We start from the raw sequence: 15,144 nt of genomic DNA on the forward strand, positions 1-15,144 counted from the left end.
ATGCCCTTATCTCTGGCAGGCTGCCATCGAGAGACCACACTGCCCTCTGCTGTTTGTTAAGAGCAACTCCACGCTTTAAAGAAAATTCACCCTCTAGCCGACCAATCGGACGATAAACATTCCTGAGTTTTAACAGAGCAGCTCTTCGTTTTTTTTTTATTTCAAGTAATAAAGCTTCGTCACATCCAGTTGTCTGTTCATAATGACTCTTGGTTGTAGTTGCCGAGCCTACTTGTCTGACTTTCGTGTGTTTTCTTTCCTCTCTAGTTCTGAGTATACGAGGTGTACAGGAAGAAGACCCCCCAGACCCCCAAATCATGCGGCTGGACAACATGTTGCTTGCAGAGGGCGTGTCAGGACCAGAGAAAGGCGGGGGATCGGCTGCAGCCGCTGCAGCTGCAGCCGCGGCGGGGGGCTCGCCCACCGACAGCAGCATCGAACACTCTGACTACAGAGCCAAACTTGCCCAGATCCGTCAGATATATCATTCTGAGCTGGAGAAATATGAACAGGTTTGTTCTGAGCAGACTGAAACCTTTGAACTTGAACTAAGCCTCCCTTTTCTTCATTTTATTTGGCTTTGCAAAAGTAATGCACGAATAGAAAAACGGATATAAAATGGGAACTGAAACAATTCCTCAATACTCTTATTTATTTTAGCACTTGGACAGTTATTGCAGTCTAAAATGGCTGAAACTATTGTTAGAGAGGCTCTAATCAATCAATCAGTCTGATATTAGTGTTTTTTGATGATTGGATCTACAGTTTAATCCTTATAATACTCCTTCATATGAAGTTAATCTGATCAATTCAGGACTCATACTAATCTGTACCCTTCAGTAACACATGCACTTCATCCCATCTTTTAACAATAGCACTTAACTCCTTTCTGTCTTTTTTTTTCCCCCAGGCCTGCAGTGAATTCACCAACCATGTAATGAACCTGCTGAGGGAGCAGTCTCGCACACGGCCCATCTCTCCCAAGGAGATTGAACGCATGGTGGCCATAATCCACCGTAAATTTAGCTCCATCCAGATGCAGCTCAAACAGAGCACCTGCGAGGCGGTCATGATTTTGCGCTCACGCTTCCTTGATGCCAGGTCCGTCTTTGTTGTTTTGGTTGTAATTACGCGACACCGGTATGCTTGACATGTACTTCAAATGCCCAACCTGTTGTTCATGATCTCTTTTGTGCGCGTCAGACGTAAGAGGCGCAACTTCAACAAGCAAGCTACAGAAGTACTGAACGAGTATTTCTACTCCCACTTGTCTAACCCCTACCCCAGCGAGGAAGCAAAGGAGGAACTGGCCAAAAAGTGTGGGATCACTGTGTCTCAGGTGAATCGCTTACACAGCTGCTATCCAAAATAGTTGCTGGTAAAGCAAACTGAAGGTCACCATCTGTTAAATCCCGACAGCTTTGAAATATTATTTTCTGGTGAAAAGAAATGTAATTTACAAGCTAACAGGTTTGTTGCCATTTTTAGCTATATCTAGGGATGCACCATACAAATTACAGACTTTATGGATTTAAAAAGACTTGAAGTACACACCAACGCTTTGGGGATCACACACTTAACAACTGTGTGCACTGAGGGTTAGCAGGCTGCACGATTTGTCAAACCAAATTAACCTAATTGAGTCTGGAACGGCTCCCCTCTCATACAGTCTCATCTTTACCTCTTACTCATTAAACAATTTTCTGCCAACAATTTATACTGACTGTCCTCAATTTGAGCAGACTGGTACAAACTGGGTAGAGTCATGGCTGCCTATTTTATTTTTTTAGCTTTAGGGGTGATTCTGCAGCTAAACAAATGTTTATTCACGACTTTATAACATGAAATCCATGTGTTCCTCAGGTCTCTAATTGGTTTGGCAACAAGAGAATACGCTACAAGAAGAACATCGGTAAGTTCCAGGAAGAAGCTAATCTGTACGCGGTTAAAACGGCGGTGGATGCTGCGAATGTGTCAGCGCAAGCCAGTCAGGCTAACTCTCCAGCAACACCCAACTCAGGTATTGGCACAATCCGTCCTCATCTCATAGTCCTACTTCCTGGTTTTTATTGGTGAGGATTTATTTTTTGTTTCTGAGCCTTTGCTGGTTTTTCTGGTTTCTGGGCGACACCCGGATCTTTTTCTGGCATTTTGTGTTGAGAGATTTTATAAGCGACAGACGTTTGGGGAATTTTCTTTTATTATCTTGAAGTAAGTGTTGATGCATTTACTAGTCAAGTCATGCAGCATCTTGAATACGGAAAGTCTTTCTTGAACAGTGCTAAGGTTTTTTAAAGACTTTACATATATTTTATCTCATTTGTGAGATATCAGAAGTTGTATGTCTTTTCTTGTCATGAATTGTCCTTCTAGGTCTTTACAGGGATTTTGGTGGCTTACCGTTTTGGTTTTTGATGTTCCACAGACATCTTGTGTTCTGTTTTAAGGTTTCTATCACCAACTACACTCAAAGGAGGAACGTGAAAGTTTCCGTGGGTGACTAAAATAGTTAATACTGTCAGGCATGTAGTTAGTTTGCACTGTGAGCCACGGTCGTTTCCTCTGAGATCTTCTTGTTGTTAAAATTGAACTAGTAAAATCTGAATGCAGCACAGGCATAAATGACAGTAATTGTGTGAAATTTCATCCCCCGTTTTTTTTTCTATGCGAGAGAAATCATGTTTTTGTGATGGAGTGGCTATCACATTGATTTTATTTTCCTTTTGAACCACTTTGTAATCAATTTGGCCAATTGTAACACAAATAATTGAAACATTTCAATATTTAGTTTTGTGCTTATGGTCATTTGCAAACTGTAACTTGCCTTTTTGTGTTGCTTCTGGAGTAATGACCTCTTCCTCTCTTATTGACCTTTCAGATGATGGTTGTACCACCATCATCTCATTTTAGTATAGATAAGGACAATCTCTTAACTTGCTTCAGCCAGCACCGTTGCAAGTTTTGTTTTTAGTTTTTTGTCGAGTTAATACAAAAACGCTTTTCTTCTCTGGAACACAGAACCTTTCCTACCGGGGTTGTTAAAAGTCACATTATTGTTACTTAATTCAAACTTCTGAACTGCTAATGTAAAGAAGGTAAAGAGAACAAATACAAATCTTCCATAGATTATAGCATTTAGCAAATATAAATAATCCTAACTGACCTAAAACAGGAAACATTTAGCTAGATTTAAAGTTTTTAATACAATGTGTGAAATGATCTGATTTTAACTGTATATGGATGTATAGAGAAGGACAACCCAACTATATACATAAAAAAAAAAAACATGCACGCATGCTTTCTTAAGGGTCACCAGGGTCAAACAGCTTTTCTCATGCAGGTGATACCTACCTTGGCCAACGTTCCCTCAATGGTGAGGGTCTCAACTTTACCCCCTCTCTACAGCTGCAGGTATGCAAAGAGGACAGCTGCAGAGTTGATGGAGTTGATCCCCATGGTGTAAACCGTCCGCAGAGCATCCCTGTATATTTTCCCTTAGCCTAACTCCTTCTGACCCCTCGTCGGATCCCGTCCTGACTGAACCTTTGATATTACCGCTAGATCCTGCCCCACCACAGTGCAAACTGACCATTGTTTCTTTAGAGAGAATTGGGATATTGAAAGTATTGGATTTTCTATCTTGCGTATATATGTCAAAACCCATTACAGGGTATATCAGAGCTCTTAATCAAGGCTGTTCAACTCAAAGCATGCAGCTGAAACAAACCCATGTATAAAGGATGGCATTCAAACCAATAATCTCTTTGATTAATGGTCAGTTTCTTTGCCTCTAGGCAATCCTGTTCCTCCAACAGCATCACAGCTTCCCGTCTATGCCAGTTCTTGTTTTTCCATGCATATCCAAACATTTTGTATTAACCCCTTTATCCATGTAGCTAGTTTTTATTTGTGTTCAGTGGTTATTTGTTGAAAGTGGTGTTTTGCCGTTTGTTAAAAATCCACAGATTTCTGTTGTAATGCTTTATACGGGGCTCGCAAATCAGACTTATTGTTTGGTTTCACTTTCTCTTACTGGTATGGCTGATTGCTCAGCAAGGCACTTAAAGTGTAATTATACCCCAACCCCACCCCTGTGAAAGCATAGCCTGAGAAATTTAGAAAAAAAAATTCCAGCTGGGTGGAGCCAAGAAACACCTGAGGAGAGTGGCCAAGTGTTGGGGAGGAGAGGGGCTGAATGGGTCTGTAGTCGGAACAAAAGATGCACTTTTATCAACTTATTAACTTTGTCGCTATATTTATACTTCAGGACTGCTCTGTCCTGAAGTATGCCGATAGTCAGAGCAGAGGAGACCCACTCAGATTCCACTCCGTATCCACATTGCAAATAAATCACACATTTGTAAAGCTGACTATCGCCGTTGACCACACTTGCTATTCCATCGCCTGACTCGCCACCAGGCTGGGGCTGTGTGTCCGAGGGAGATGCTTTTATACCCACTTGGGGCGACTGACAAAAAGTTGTAGTGTTTTAAACAAATGAGAATTCAACTGTGTAGGCACCGTTTGACAAAAGGGACCATCACAAATAACGTGGAACTAAAAATTGATGCGATGTCAAACTTCACACAGAAACATTAAGATGCAACCCTGAATAATCTATGCAAACTGTTTATCAGCAAAAAAAAAAAAAGTTGATTTTGGGGTTGGTTACACTTGAAGGCTCTTTCAGATCGCTTCACAAATACAACCTCAACCTTTATCTTGGACGCCATCTACACAGCTTTCTGTGAATTGAAATAGTTCTCAGACTAGACGAGCACTGGAGGATAATTTTGCATCTGTTCTTTTTGCAACATCCTGTTGCTATCTTTGCGTTAAGCCGCATCGGGTCAGCCTGGTTTCACGCTTCTGCCTGGCTCTTTCTGCTCACAGTGATTGGACGTCTGTGTTTTGCTCCCAAAGACGATCAAGCGGTTATTTTGGTTGGTCGACTTAAACCACTGTTTCATATCGGGACCTTTCAGCTGACAGGACATTTGTAGATTGAAAGTGTGACCTAAAAGGGGCTCGAGAAATGCACCCTACTTCTCTGGCATTATGTCGAAGTTTGTGGATACCAGCTGCACTTTGTTGACCCGTTAATGACATTTTCTTCTGTCATTAAAAATGTTAAGCTTTAAATGTTTTTTTTTCCACAGGTGGATACCCTGCACCGTGCTACACACCTGACGGGCGGCTATGAGGAGTTGTCAAGCAGCGGCCTCTTCACCCCTCATCGCCTGGATGTAAGTAGCTTCAAGTCTGTGCTGTTATAATTTCGATAGCCGAGTTAGCGACCGCTGCTGTATTCTCATGTTATCGGAAATTTAAGGAGGGAAAAATGACATCCATCCAGTCGGATATCTTCATAATGTTGGTTCAGTAGCTTGCTTTTTCTGCCATTCGAAGCTTTTTTAACATATGAATTTCAGCTTACAAACAGCTTAAAGAAATGCGTATTTTAAAATATGGCACCAACTTTTAATATATTATACCAATTACATTTCATTGCCGTTTTAAAAATTCTGATTTCCAGAGATTGAGAAATTTTGCAAATTGCTATAGCCATTAGCAACTTGCAGTCATCCACTTGTCTTCATTTTTATACGTCTTAAAATGTGTCCAACATTTCAAGGTGTTACAGTAGATGTGGTTGTCGTCCATTCGTTGCATCATCCTGCAACATTTGCCGTTTTCTCTGCAGCTCTAGTGGAAGAATTTAGATGTTAATATGACGTAACAAAACTACATACACCATGATCCTGGGTAGAAAAGAAAAAAAAAGCATTAAACACAATTTACTTGTTCACAATTTATTTGGGTCATAAGTTTAAATTACGGCCGTAAAGGTAAACTTCCTGACGCTTGCAGAAATATTTCAATTGCATGTGAATTGTGCTCAGTTATTTGACCAGGATTTTCCTCAACAAGGACACCGGTAGCATATTTTAAACAATTAAGGTAAGAAATTGGTCATCAGTCTTCATCTCTGTGCCGCTTCCCTCCTTGTCTGACTGCAGGCTAACAGCTGGCAGGACACCACCAACCCGCCCTCGGTTACCTCCCCTCCTGGTCCACCTGGCAGCGTCCACTCTGACACTTCCAACTGATCTGGTGGCTTTACCTGCCTTCTCTTTATTCCCACTGTGGTCTGCTGTTAAAAATCATCTTGTGTTCCTATTTTTCTTCTTTTGTTTGTTTCATTTCTCCCTTGTGAACAGGCCACATGAAGTTGTATACACATTTCATTCACACTTGCTGTTCTGGACCACATGACAGCTGTATAGTAGCTGGGAGGAAATTCTCCTTTCACCTTCATTCCAGTTCTCCGCTCTTTAAAAGTAAAAAAAAAAAGGGGAATGGAGCTCAGAGACATAAAGAAAAACATCCTTATTGTCAAGGACTTTTGGGGAAAAAGAAAAAAAAAACACATCCAGCTGTGTAGATGATCATGATGTCTGTACATTATGTGTATATGCACGTTAACTTTACACAGTACTCCCACGGCTTGTTCATGTGCTGTTTGACCTTTACACTCAACTCTTTGCTTTGGGAAACTGTGTGTAATTGCCCGTATCTGCTGAAGCCTTGGCATCTGACAGCCAAACTGTGGTTACGGACCACCAGGGAGCTCTAGCTCACCTTGCTTGTACCAAAGTGCTGCCCCAGTGTTCCTCTGAGATTACCCTCTGCCTATTCAACACAAGACACTGTTGCATCAATGTATCCTTCTGTTAGGATTTTAAGGTGAGCAACTGACATTTTGCACAGAGGTGCACGCAACCGTCCCCAAAACGTACAGCTCACAACTTGTCGGCTGTTCTCGTTCCGAGCCGACACAAACGATGTGTCAAGCACAGATGTTAGCATCCTTGCTATGGGTTTCTACCCTTCCAGGAAGGTGAGGGGGATCACTGCTCCGAACCAGGCAGGACGAGAGACGGTAGGGCTGGTGTGAAGAGAATAGGAGAACATCTTTGGTTGAGCATATGTAACCAATAGCTCTTTCCACTGCTAACCCATTGAGGGTGTTGGTAGATGGCTTGTAGACTTTACTTCTTTCTTTCTGTCCACTAGTTTATTTGATTGTAGACTATTATCTAATGCTGTTTCACCAAGAATGCACCAGCCACCACCAAAAATTAGCTCAATACGACATCTTTATGACAAAACGAAGGGTGGAAAGATCACGAGGCATCGATGTATTACTGGAACAAATGTGACATGAACTTAGAAATGTGACTGTCTTCCATGCATGTAGGACTTCTAGGTGTTATACCGTTTTTTCATTTACGTTTTTAGCTTAATTTGTATTAACGAGAAGAAAAAAAATGAAATGAAATAAAAGGTAAAACTATTACAGTCAGACCAAAACCAAAAAAAAAATAAAAAGTGCATCACGTGTTGATGCGTCTGTGTGGACGTGTAAAAGGTTCCTGGGATTATCTTAGTCGAACTGGCTGGTGCTCCTTCGAACTTTGTAAGCATTACGTAGACTGGGTGCTTCCACCAGCGAGGTGGGGTTCAACTGAGATTTTTTCCCCATCTTGAAACTTAAGCTTGTGAGCCTGAGGCAACATGTTAACAACCTGATGTTGTACCAAAACCAAATATACAAAGTTCAGCAATGTAATAATGCTACTTTTTTTAAACATTGGTGCGCAGTCGCCTTTTACATTTGAGGAGAGGAGGGAATTCTGTTTGTACCCGTGTCTCTTTTGTGGTGTTATCATGCCTCAAGTTGGTTTCTTTTTTTTTTTTTTTTTTTTGGTTTTGTTTTAAATGGGGCTTCTTAAATGATGGGTGGAGTGAACACTCATCACACCTGTGATTTGATTGTGAGCATAAAAGAAATGCTCTGCCCTTTCTTTGTCCTTTAATACCATCTGGTAAAAAAAAAAACTAAAAAAAAACTCCATCTTTTTATGTTCCATGGCCAATTGGGCAAGGGCTTCTCTCTCTCCTCTGTTACCAAAAAAAGAGGCAGCACTGGGTGTAGTAAAACTCTTTAATTTGTGTGCAGGACAAACCTGCCACATTTTGGCGATTTCCATTCGTTAAAGCTGTTTTATACATTAAAGATCACGTGAACAATGAAGCATTTTGATAGTGAGGTAAAGCCTTGTTAAGATTTGTCATTAAAGTTTGTTTGAACCATGTTACAAAACAGAAGCTGAGCTTGAAAGCCGGTCACATGTTTTTCTCTCGCGTTTCATTTCCCGTTTTGTCTCTCGCAGCAGCTCGTTGCTGCTGCGTCTCGAGTAAAGGCGTCGTCACACCAAATTATCATGCCGCCCCTTTTTTTCTACTTGTTGTAATGGATGTCACTGTACAGTTTGTGTAATGTTTCAGTACATTTTCTTTTTTTTTCTTTTATAAAACTTTGTTTGGTTGAGATATCTACTGTTTCACAGGATTCACGCTAACTCTGTATTGGCTTTGAATATTATTTAGATCTTTTGTTACATAACCAAGTTGCAGTGTAGGATGAACAAATGTAATGTGGTGCTGTGGAACTATTTTTATTTTATTTTCCTATAACTATTTTGTCCTTTTTTAAAAATGTCCACATTGGGTTTGTTTTCACTTCTTGAATGCTTAGACTACAAGTTTCCCCTCGTTTGTTGCCTCGGTGATTTGCCACTATTGCCATTCACCTCAATTTATTACAGCAGAAACATCAATGCCTAAATACTTGATGTCAATATATACACTTTGTGAGCTCATGCATTTTGCAGCCGCGTTGTAATTCATCAATAAAAATGATCTTATTGTAAACTAACAAGTATTTTGATCATTCGGCTGGTTTAGTTCCACAGCACCAAATGTCTTTGTAAACCTTCATTTGTTTGTTTTTATTAGTATATTTGTATCTCCCTCTTTCCCTTGTATTTACCCCTCTCTCTACCTCTGTCTTTCCATTTCTCTTGTATATAACCCCACTGTTTTCAGACTTGTGAGTCTGTATGAACTCCTTTTATACCTCAACTTTAGAATTGATCTAGAAAGAGTAAAACAAAACGGAAGAATATGACAAAATTGTAGTGTTCTTATTAGAAAATTAATAAAAAAAACAATTTAGTGTGATTTTTTTTTTTTCAGTATTTCATTTTAGGAGTGTTTCATTTTATAAGTTGTCACAAATGCTCTTGTGATAGTCAAATGTAATAAAAGGAGAGATTGCACCATCTGTTGATTTTTAGGTGAATTTGTTAGCTGCACAAAGACCGAAGAGGGGAAAAAAAAAAACTTCTCGAATGCCAACTAATTTTTTTCTTCCTTTAATTCATTCAAAAATTTTTAACGTCAACACAAGATTTACAAATATATACACTACGGTTACAATGCGTTTGATTTTCTGTCATACCACAGAGTCTGTCCACTTGCCATCTTTACTGTCTCTGTCCGGATTCTTCCACAAGACTGAATCTTCCAACTTGTAGATAAGAGATTTCTGCAGACAAGAAAAAAAAAAAGTTTTTGTTTTACAATTGCAGAAAAGGTCAGACAATTACTTACACAATTACTCAAAAAAAAAAGAAGATGAATCACTAGATGGTATCCTTGTTCCAAGATATAAGTTTGACAAGATAACCGCTAACAAGTAAGAACAAGCAAGTTTATTCTGCTCTTAAGAAGTGAAACTGGAATGGCTCACAGATGGGATGATAGGATGTCAGAGGAAAAACAAAAAAACTGAAGAGCTGCCATCAAAGTGAAACATGTAACCCGAGGTGCTTTGAGTGCGTGTAGACTCCCTGGCTCCATTTTGATGAGTTACCTCTTTCAATGGAGAGTCCATTTCTGTCGACAGAGTCTCCCTCGGCTGACAGCCTCCATGTCGACAGAAGCAGCAAAGGATCCACTTGAACGTTTTCCGCATCTCGCCGTCGCGTAAGGAATAAATGATCGGATTGACCAGAGAGTTGCACTCCGCTATCACCAAACAGTATTTCTCGTACTTGTTGGCGTTGCCATTTTTACCCTGCAGCCCGTCCAGGAGGAGAACGATGAGGCCAGGTGTCCAGCAGATCACGAAGGCGCCTGCAGAGATGTGGATCGTTTATGGGGACAGAAATGAGTAAACAACTCATGCACATTTTTTTCCACTGATGATGCCTGACGAGCTGTGGCACAACTGTGTAAGGTCACATTTCTCCATGGTTGCGCAACATCAATGGTGCAGAACATATTTACAGACAGGAACTTAGTCACCCGAGGAGTAGAAAGGTAGATTATAACAGAGTTTCCCAACCCTGGTCCTCAAGCCTCACTGCCCTGCATGCTTTAGGTATTTCCTTACTTCAGTCCAGCTGAATATAACAGGCGTTTGCTGAACTGCAATCAGTTGAATTAGGCGAATTAAAGCAGGAAAACCTCTAAAACATGTAGGACAGTGTGCCTTGAGGACCAGGGTTGGGAAACACTGGATTATAAGATGGAACAATTCCAACTTAAATCCCCTACAAAAACAAAGATAAGGCAAGAAAAAACTGATTTGCAGAGAAATGCAAGATATGTAATCTCGACGAGTCTGCACTTTGTAAAGCATTTGTTTGCGTTCCTGAAAAATATGTGTTTGCCCTTACCCAGCACCATAGAAATGGTTTTCATCAGGTTGATGACGGTCTGCTGCCGTGCCTCCGAGACGTGTTGAGAAGTGTGGCGACCCTGGCGTTTCACGTGAAAGAATATGTGAGAGTACATGCCCAGCATAACGAAAAAGGTGAGCAGGTTGAGAAGTGCCCAGAAAATCAAGAAGCGGCGGCTGTAGAGGGGCGCGACAGTGGAGCAGTCCGCGAGATCGCATTCGCAGTTCCAAAACAGCGACGGCACCAGACCCATGACGATCCCTACGGCCCAGATGGAGATGATGAGCAGCACCACGCGCCTCTTGGTCATGGTGCTGTGCAGCTGCATAGTGATGACGGTCTGGTGGCGTTCCACAGCCACAGCCAGGAGGTTGGCGACGGAGGCAGTCAGGCTGATGTCAATCAAAGCCCCGCGGATGTACCACTGCTTCTTGGTGAGCGTCGCTGTCCAGGGTCCCGTGTTGAGTATCAGGTTGGTATAGGCCAAACCCGCAAACAAGTCTGCTGCTGCCATGTTTCCCAGCAGGTAGTAAATGGGGAAGTGGAAGCGGCGGTTCATGAGGATGGCTGCCATCACCAACAGGTTGGCCAACACCACTATGAAAGATAAGGGCAAGCCTAGTCCTAGGACCAGGTAGTCCCGTGTAGTCCAGTTTCCTCCGATCGCTTTATCCGCATGTTGGTAGAAGAAGGTGACGCTTTGGTTGCTGTAGCAGCTGTCCGACGTAATGTTGTCAATGGTCATAACTGCAAAGAAAAAGAAAAAAAAGGCAGAAAATGTTGAAGGGAGAACAACATGCAACTACTAAAACCACATCCTCCATTTTACAGAAATTTACATATTAGAACTCAAAAGTGGTTTGGTCTTTACCGGCTACTACAATTTTTGAATCTATGCGTCGTGAAAAACACATCAGGTTCTGCATTTTCATTGAGGAAACAAAAACAAAATGGAGAAGCAGAAAGTAAAAGTTCACCCTTGCTGCTTCCATAGGACTAAGGAAAAAATCGTCTCCTCACTACAAGTGTTGCTGTTCAATCTAAAAAGGATTAAACAATTTCCAAATAATTTTAACTCAAATCACCAGGTTTTTCACTTGAGCATTGACCTTTTCTGAATGTGACCCAACAATTTTAGCCCAACATTAGAGAGAGAGAGAAAAAAAAGCAACAGCTGAGACTCTGCAGGGATTACGTGGTGTGTTAAATGCAAGTAGAAAGAAACCGAACCTGTATGGCCTGTTTGAAAGGAGTGGAGAAGCATCATGTATTATTGTGCTTGACTTATTAGCCCCTCCCCGCCCCCCAAGACATTTTGCAAAGTTGTATTTCAAAGAAATAACCCACAAAACGTCTGAAGCAATGTCCTTTAGAGGAGCAAACGTTGCTCCCATTGCAGATATTTAGCAACAACCAAATACGACATCATCACAAACACCTCACAGAAACTGTCAAGCTGGAGGTATAAAGACTCAACCAAGAAGAACTCTGAGTAAAAAGTAAAGCTGCGAAGAGAAGTGGACCAACATTTCTGCACAAAAGCAATTGCATTACAGGATGTCTTCATCATTTAAACTCAATGGTTCATTCTGGCTTTACTTTTTAAAAAAAAATAAGCGTAGAACCGTTATGCGTTTTTCTACATTTAAGGTTTGATTTGAACCTTTTTCCAATATGGTTAAAATGGATGTGCAGCTGTAGCTGAGAGAATCTTTGCTCTTATTTTCATCACTTTTGCAGTTGTTACGATGCATGACTGGGGCAACAATGCATTGTTTTTACAAATGGGAGCAACTAATTAGCTCTCAAAGCTCAAATAATGCCACAGATTCCAGAGGATTGCTTTAAAGTGGAAACCAAAACCAAAAAAAAAACACGCAAGAAAATGGAAAAGTACTCCTCAAACCAATTAAAAGAACTGTAATAATGGAAAAGACTCGACCAATGATCTCCTTCAGGGTGACTCAAAGAACATCTAGTACAGATCAAACCTCTCCAAAAAAAAAGAAACAAACAAAAAGAAAACACTCACTGACACTCAATTGTTAGACAACCTCCAAACGCCGAATACAAGCCACACCACACAGTGAAGCATGGTGCCTCGGGCATCATGTTATGGAGATGCTTCCCATACTGTAATGTCAGGCCTATTTATTGCATATCAGAGATCACAGATAATTGAAAAATATGTGAGACATGTCACCTTGCACCAAAGAGGAAACCCATTTTAAATGGTTGCTTCAAAATCACAGAGACTCCCGAGTACAAAAGTGACCGGCATCTTAGTCCAAGGCCAACAATGTTACAGACGTAGAGTGACCACTCCAATACTCTACAATACTTTAGTAAGGAATTGTAGAGTGAAGTGAAAAAATGCTGAGAATTGTGGAAATCAGTCCTGGGCTGGAAAACCTGTCACAGACCCCAGAAGTTGGTCAAAAAGTTCTCGAAATCAAGGGAAAGTTTGAGTAAGTAAAGAAAAATCTAGACAGAGATGGGTTTTTTTTTTAGCCATCTAATATTAATTTTAATATTCAATGTTTGCAGTGATAACACATTCTGAATATTTTTTCTTTTATGTTTTGCTCTGTAATAGAATATACATTATTCCCCAATGCATTTGTATGCATCGACATCAACTATGAGAATTTTGAGATTCACTTCTTTAAAACACACTACTGTTATTTAGAACACAGCTGTATTTTCAATCCCTCCAAAAATATATTTGTGGTTCCAGGGGCTGAAGAAGCGTCCAAAAAAACTTTCCACCTAAAGGCCAAAATTTACTCACAAATTAGCTTTAATATTCAATGTTATCCACTTTGAAGCAAATTATTTCTTTTATTTAATATCAGATCTCACTTTTTGATCATACAGATCCTCATTTATTGGTCGACATTTGCACTAATTTGTCATCAACGCCTGATGGTTTCAGGATCTTATTCGACTAATAAAACGTGACTGCTGCTCTGTTTCTTTGCACAATAAAAGATGAGTCGTGCTGACTTATCTAATCAGGTAAAGTAATTACTTGAGTTCGTGTGTGAATCACCTGCATTCCAAGCTTTATTTTATAGCTACGGCTAAAATAAGGCAGAATGGATGATCAAAGTTCAAAAATCATGTCAACGTTGGCCAAAAAGTTCCTTTTCTTTTCAATAATCACATTTACCAATATGTAAATTTATAGACTTTAATTTTTTTTTCTTTCCCCAACTTTAGGAAATGGTTTCATTTCTGATTAAGTGTGATATACCGCGGACTCTTTCTCAAATTATTCAAAGAACATAAACCTACCTTTCACTTTAGAGTCTCCTCCATCCGGACATTTCCTTTATGAATCAGGTGACTTGACTTTACGTCAAAAGAAGGAGAAAGTCTTTTTTTTTTTAGTTAGCACTGACAGTACATGTGTCCTAGCACTTCTCCCGGATACGCGTCTCTGAATCATTCTCACACGAAACAGCTGGACCTGAACAACAGGTAAACGATGTTGCCTCCAAGTACCGCTTAAAAAAACGGACAAACAATGTCCTCCTGCCTCACATAGAGCTTCGGAACACATTGTTCACACAGTCTTGAGACTTATATTCAATGTTTTTATAACTTTACAAATTAACCACAAAACATCGGTCTTTAATGAAAAAAAAAGAAAAAAAAATACATATCTGGGTTTGGGCGTTCTGATTGTTTTACCGCTGTAGTTTCAAATTGTGACCACCAGGGGCAGTAAACATTAGCCATTCTAAATAGCCGTAAGCCATGTCCTTCCCGTAAATATTAGTCTTCATGTATGTTTATAGTATCCTTGCCACGTAAGCAAGTAACCACAAGCAACTAAGTAACTGAGTCACTTCGGGTAAAACGACGGTTACTCAAAAAGTGAAATCCCACTAGAAACACAGCCGCTGATTTTTGTTGATGTAATATATCAATATGGCCACAAGAGGGCAACGAAGTCGCAGCTCAGTATAAAGCCAGAGACAGCCTCACTGCAGGCTCACTTCTGGTAAACTACTTGTAAAATAAGACAACCAATGAATTCCTAATCTTGCTACCTTAACTTTTAGGTTTCAAAATAATGTTATTCTTTATATACACATAAAAGTAAATACAATGTTTAGTCAATTAATATCTTAGCATGAGTTTATTGTGTTTTTCCTTTTTTCCTTATTTCAGGCGTAAGTGAGCTAATGCCTAATGAAAAATTATTTAGTATGACAACCGAAAATTAACACTTAAATTTGTTTGCAAGCAACCATCATTATAACTGACTCCACACCTCCATAAAAACCCTGCTTCATTGACCCTGGTTCAAGGAGCGGTCGCTATCAGGTTCATAAGATCGTTACTGAGATTAGTTTAATGACAGTAATAATTTCAGCCAAACACATTTTTTATATAAATGTTAAACTGATTCTTGTATTTTTATTTTTGAAACACATAAAGGAAGTGGTACTTTAGCTTCTTACTAACGCAGGCTTGTCTCTTCATATCTTGTAATTACCCGGAAAAACCACAAGAGGGCAGTTTTGATTGAAAGTGGATTAAG

The 15,144-nt window shown here is 40.1% G+C and overlaps 2 protein-coding genes across 5 annotated transcripts in view; one reads left to right on the top strand and one right to left on the bottom strand.

Moving 5' to 3' along the window:
• Nucleotides 1–9,190, top strand: part of pbx4 (pre-B-cell leukemia transcription factor 4) — a 29,003-nt gene extending 19,813 nt beyond the window's left edge. For 2 of the 4 annotated variants that reach the window (XM_008416044.3, XM_008416045.3), the window contains 7 exons: nt 268–512; nt 911–1,101; nt 1,204–1,339; nt 1,864–2,020; nt 3,341–3,411; nt 5,160–5,246; nt 6,021–9,190. In XM_008416044.3, coding sequence (XP_008414266.1) covers nt 268–512; nt 911–1,101; nt 1,204–1,339; nt 1,864–2,020; nt 3,341–3,411; nt 5,160–5,246; nt 6,021–6,110 — 977 coding nt within the window. In that variant the 3' untranslated portion in view covers nt 6,111–9,190. The remainder of the gene's footprint in view (nt 1–267; nt 513–910; nt 1,102–1,203; nt 1,340–1,863; nt 2,021–3,340; nt 3,412–5,159; nt 5,247–6,020) is intronic. The other 2 variants (XM_008416046.3, XM_008416047.3) reach the window with 1 other exon arrangement.
• A 103-nt stretch (nt 9,191–9,293) lies between these two features.
• lpar2a (lysophosphatidic acid receptor 2a) lies at nt 9,294–14,109 on the bottom strand. Its single transcript, XM_008416043.3, has 4 exons — nt 13,890–14,109; nt 10,590–11,339; nt 9,782–10,044; nt 9,294–9,454 (listed from the first exon to the last, which is right to left on the bottom strand). The coding sequence occupies exons 2-4, from the start codon at nt 11,335–11,337 to the stop codon at nt 9,362–9,364; spliced, it is 1,104 nt and encodes a 367-aa protein (XP_008414265.2). The 5' UTR covers nt 11,338–11,339; nt 13,890–14,109; the 3' UTR covers nt 9,294–9,361.
• Nucleotides 14,110–15,144: the final 1,035 nt, after the last annotated feature.

The sequence above is a fragment of the Poecilia reticulata genome, chromosome 8, assembly GCF_904066995.2.
Source record: "Poecilia reticulata chromosome 8, P_reticulata-male-v2, whole genome shotgun sequence".
Lineage (NCBI taxonomy): Eukaryota > Metazoa > Chordata > Actinopteri > Cyprinodontiformes > Poeciliidae > Poecilia > Poecilia reticulata.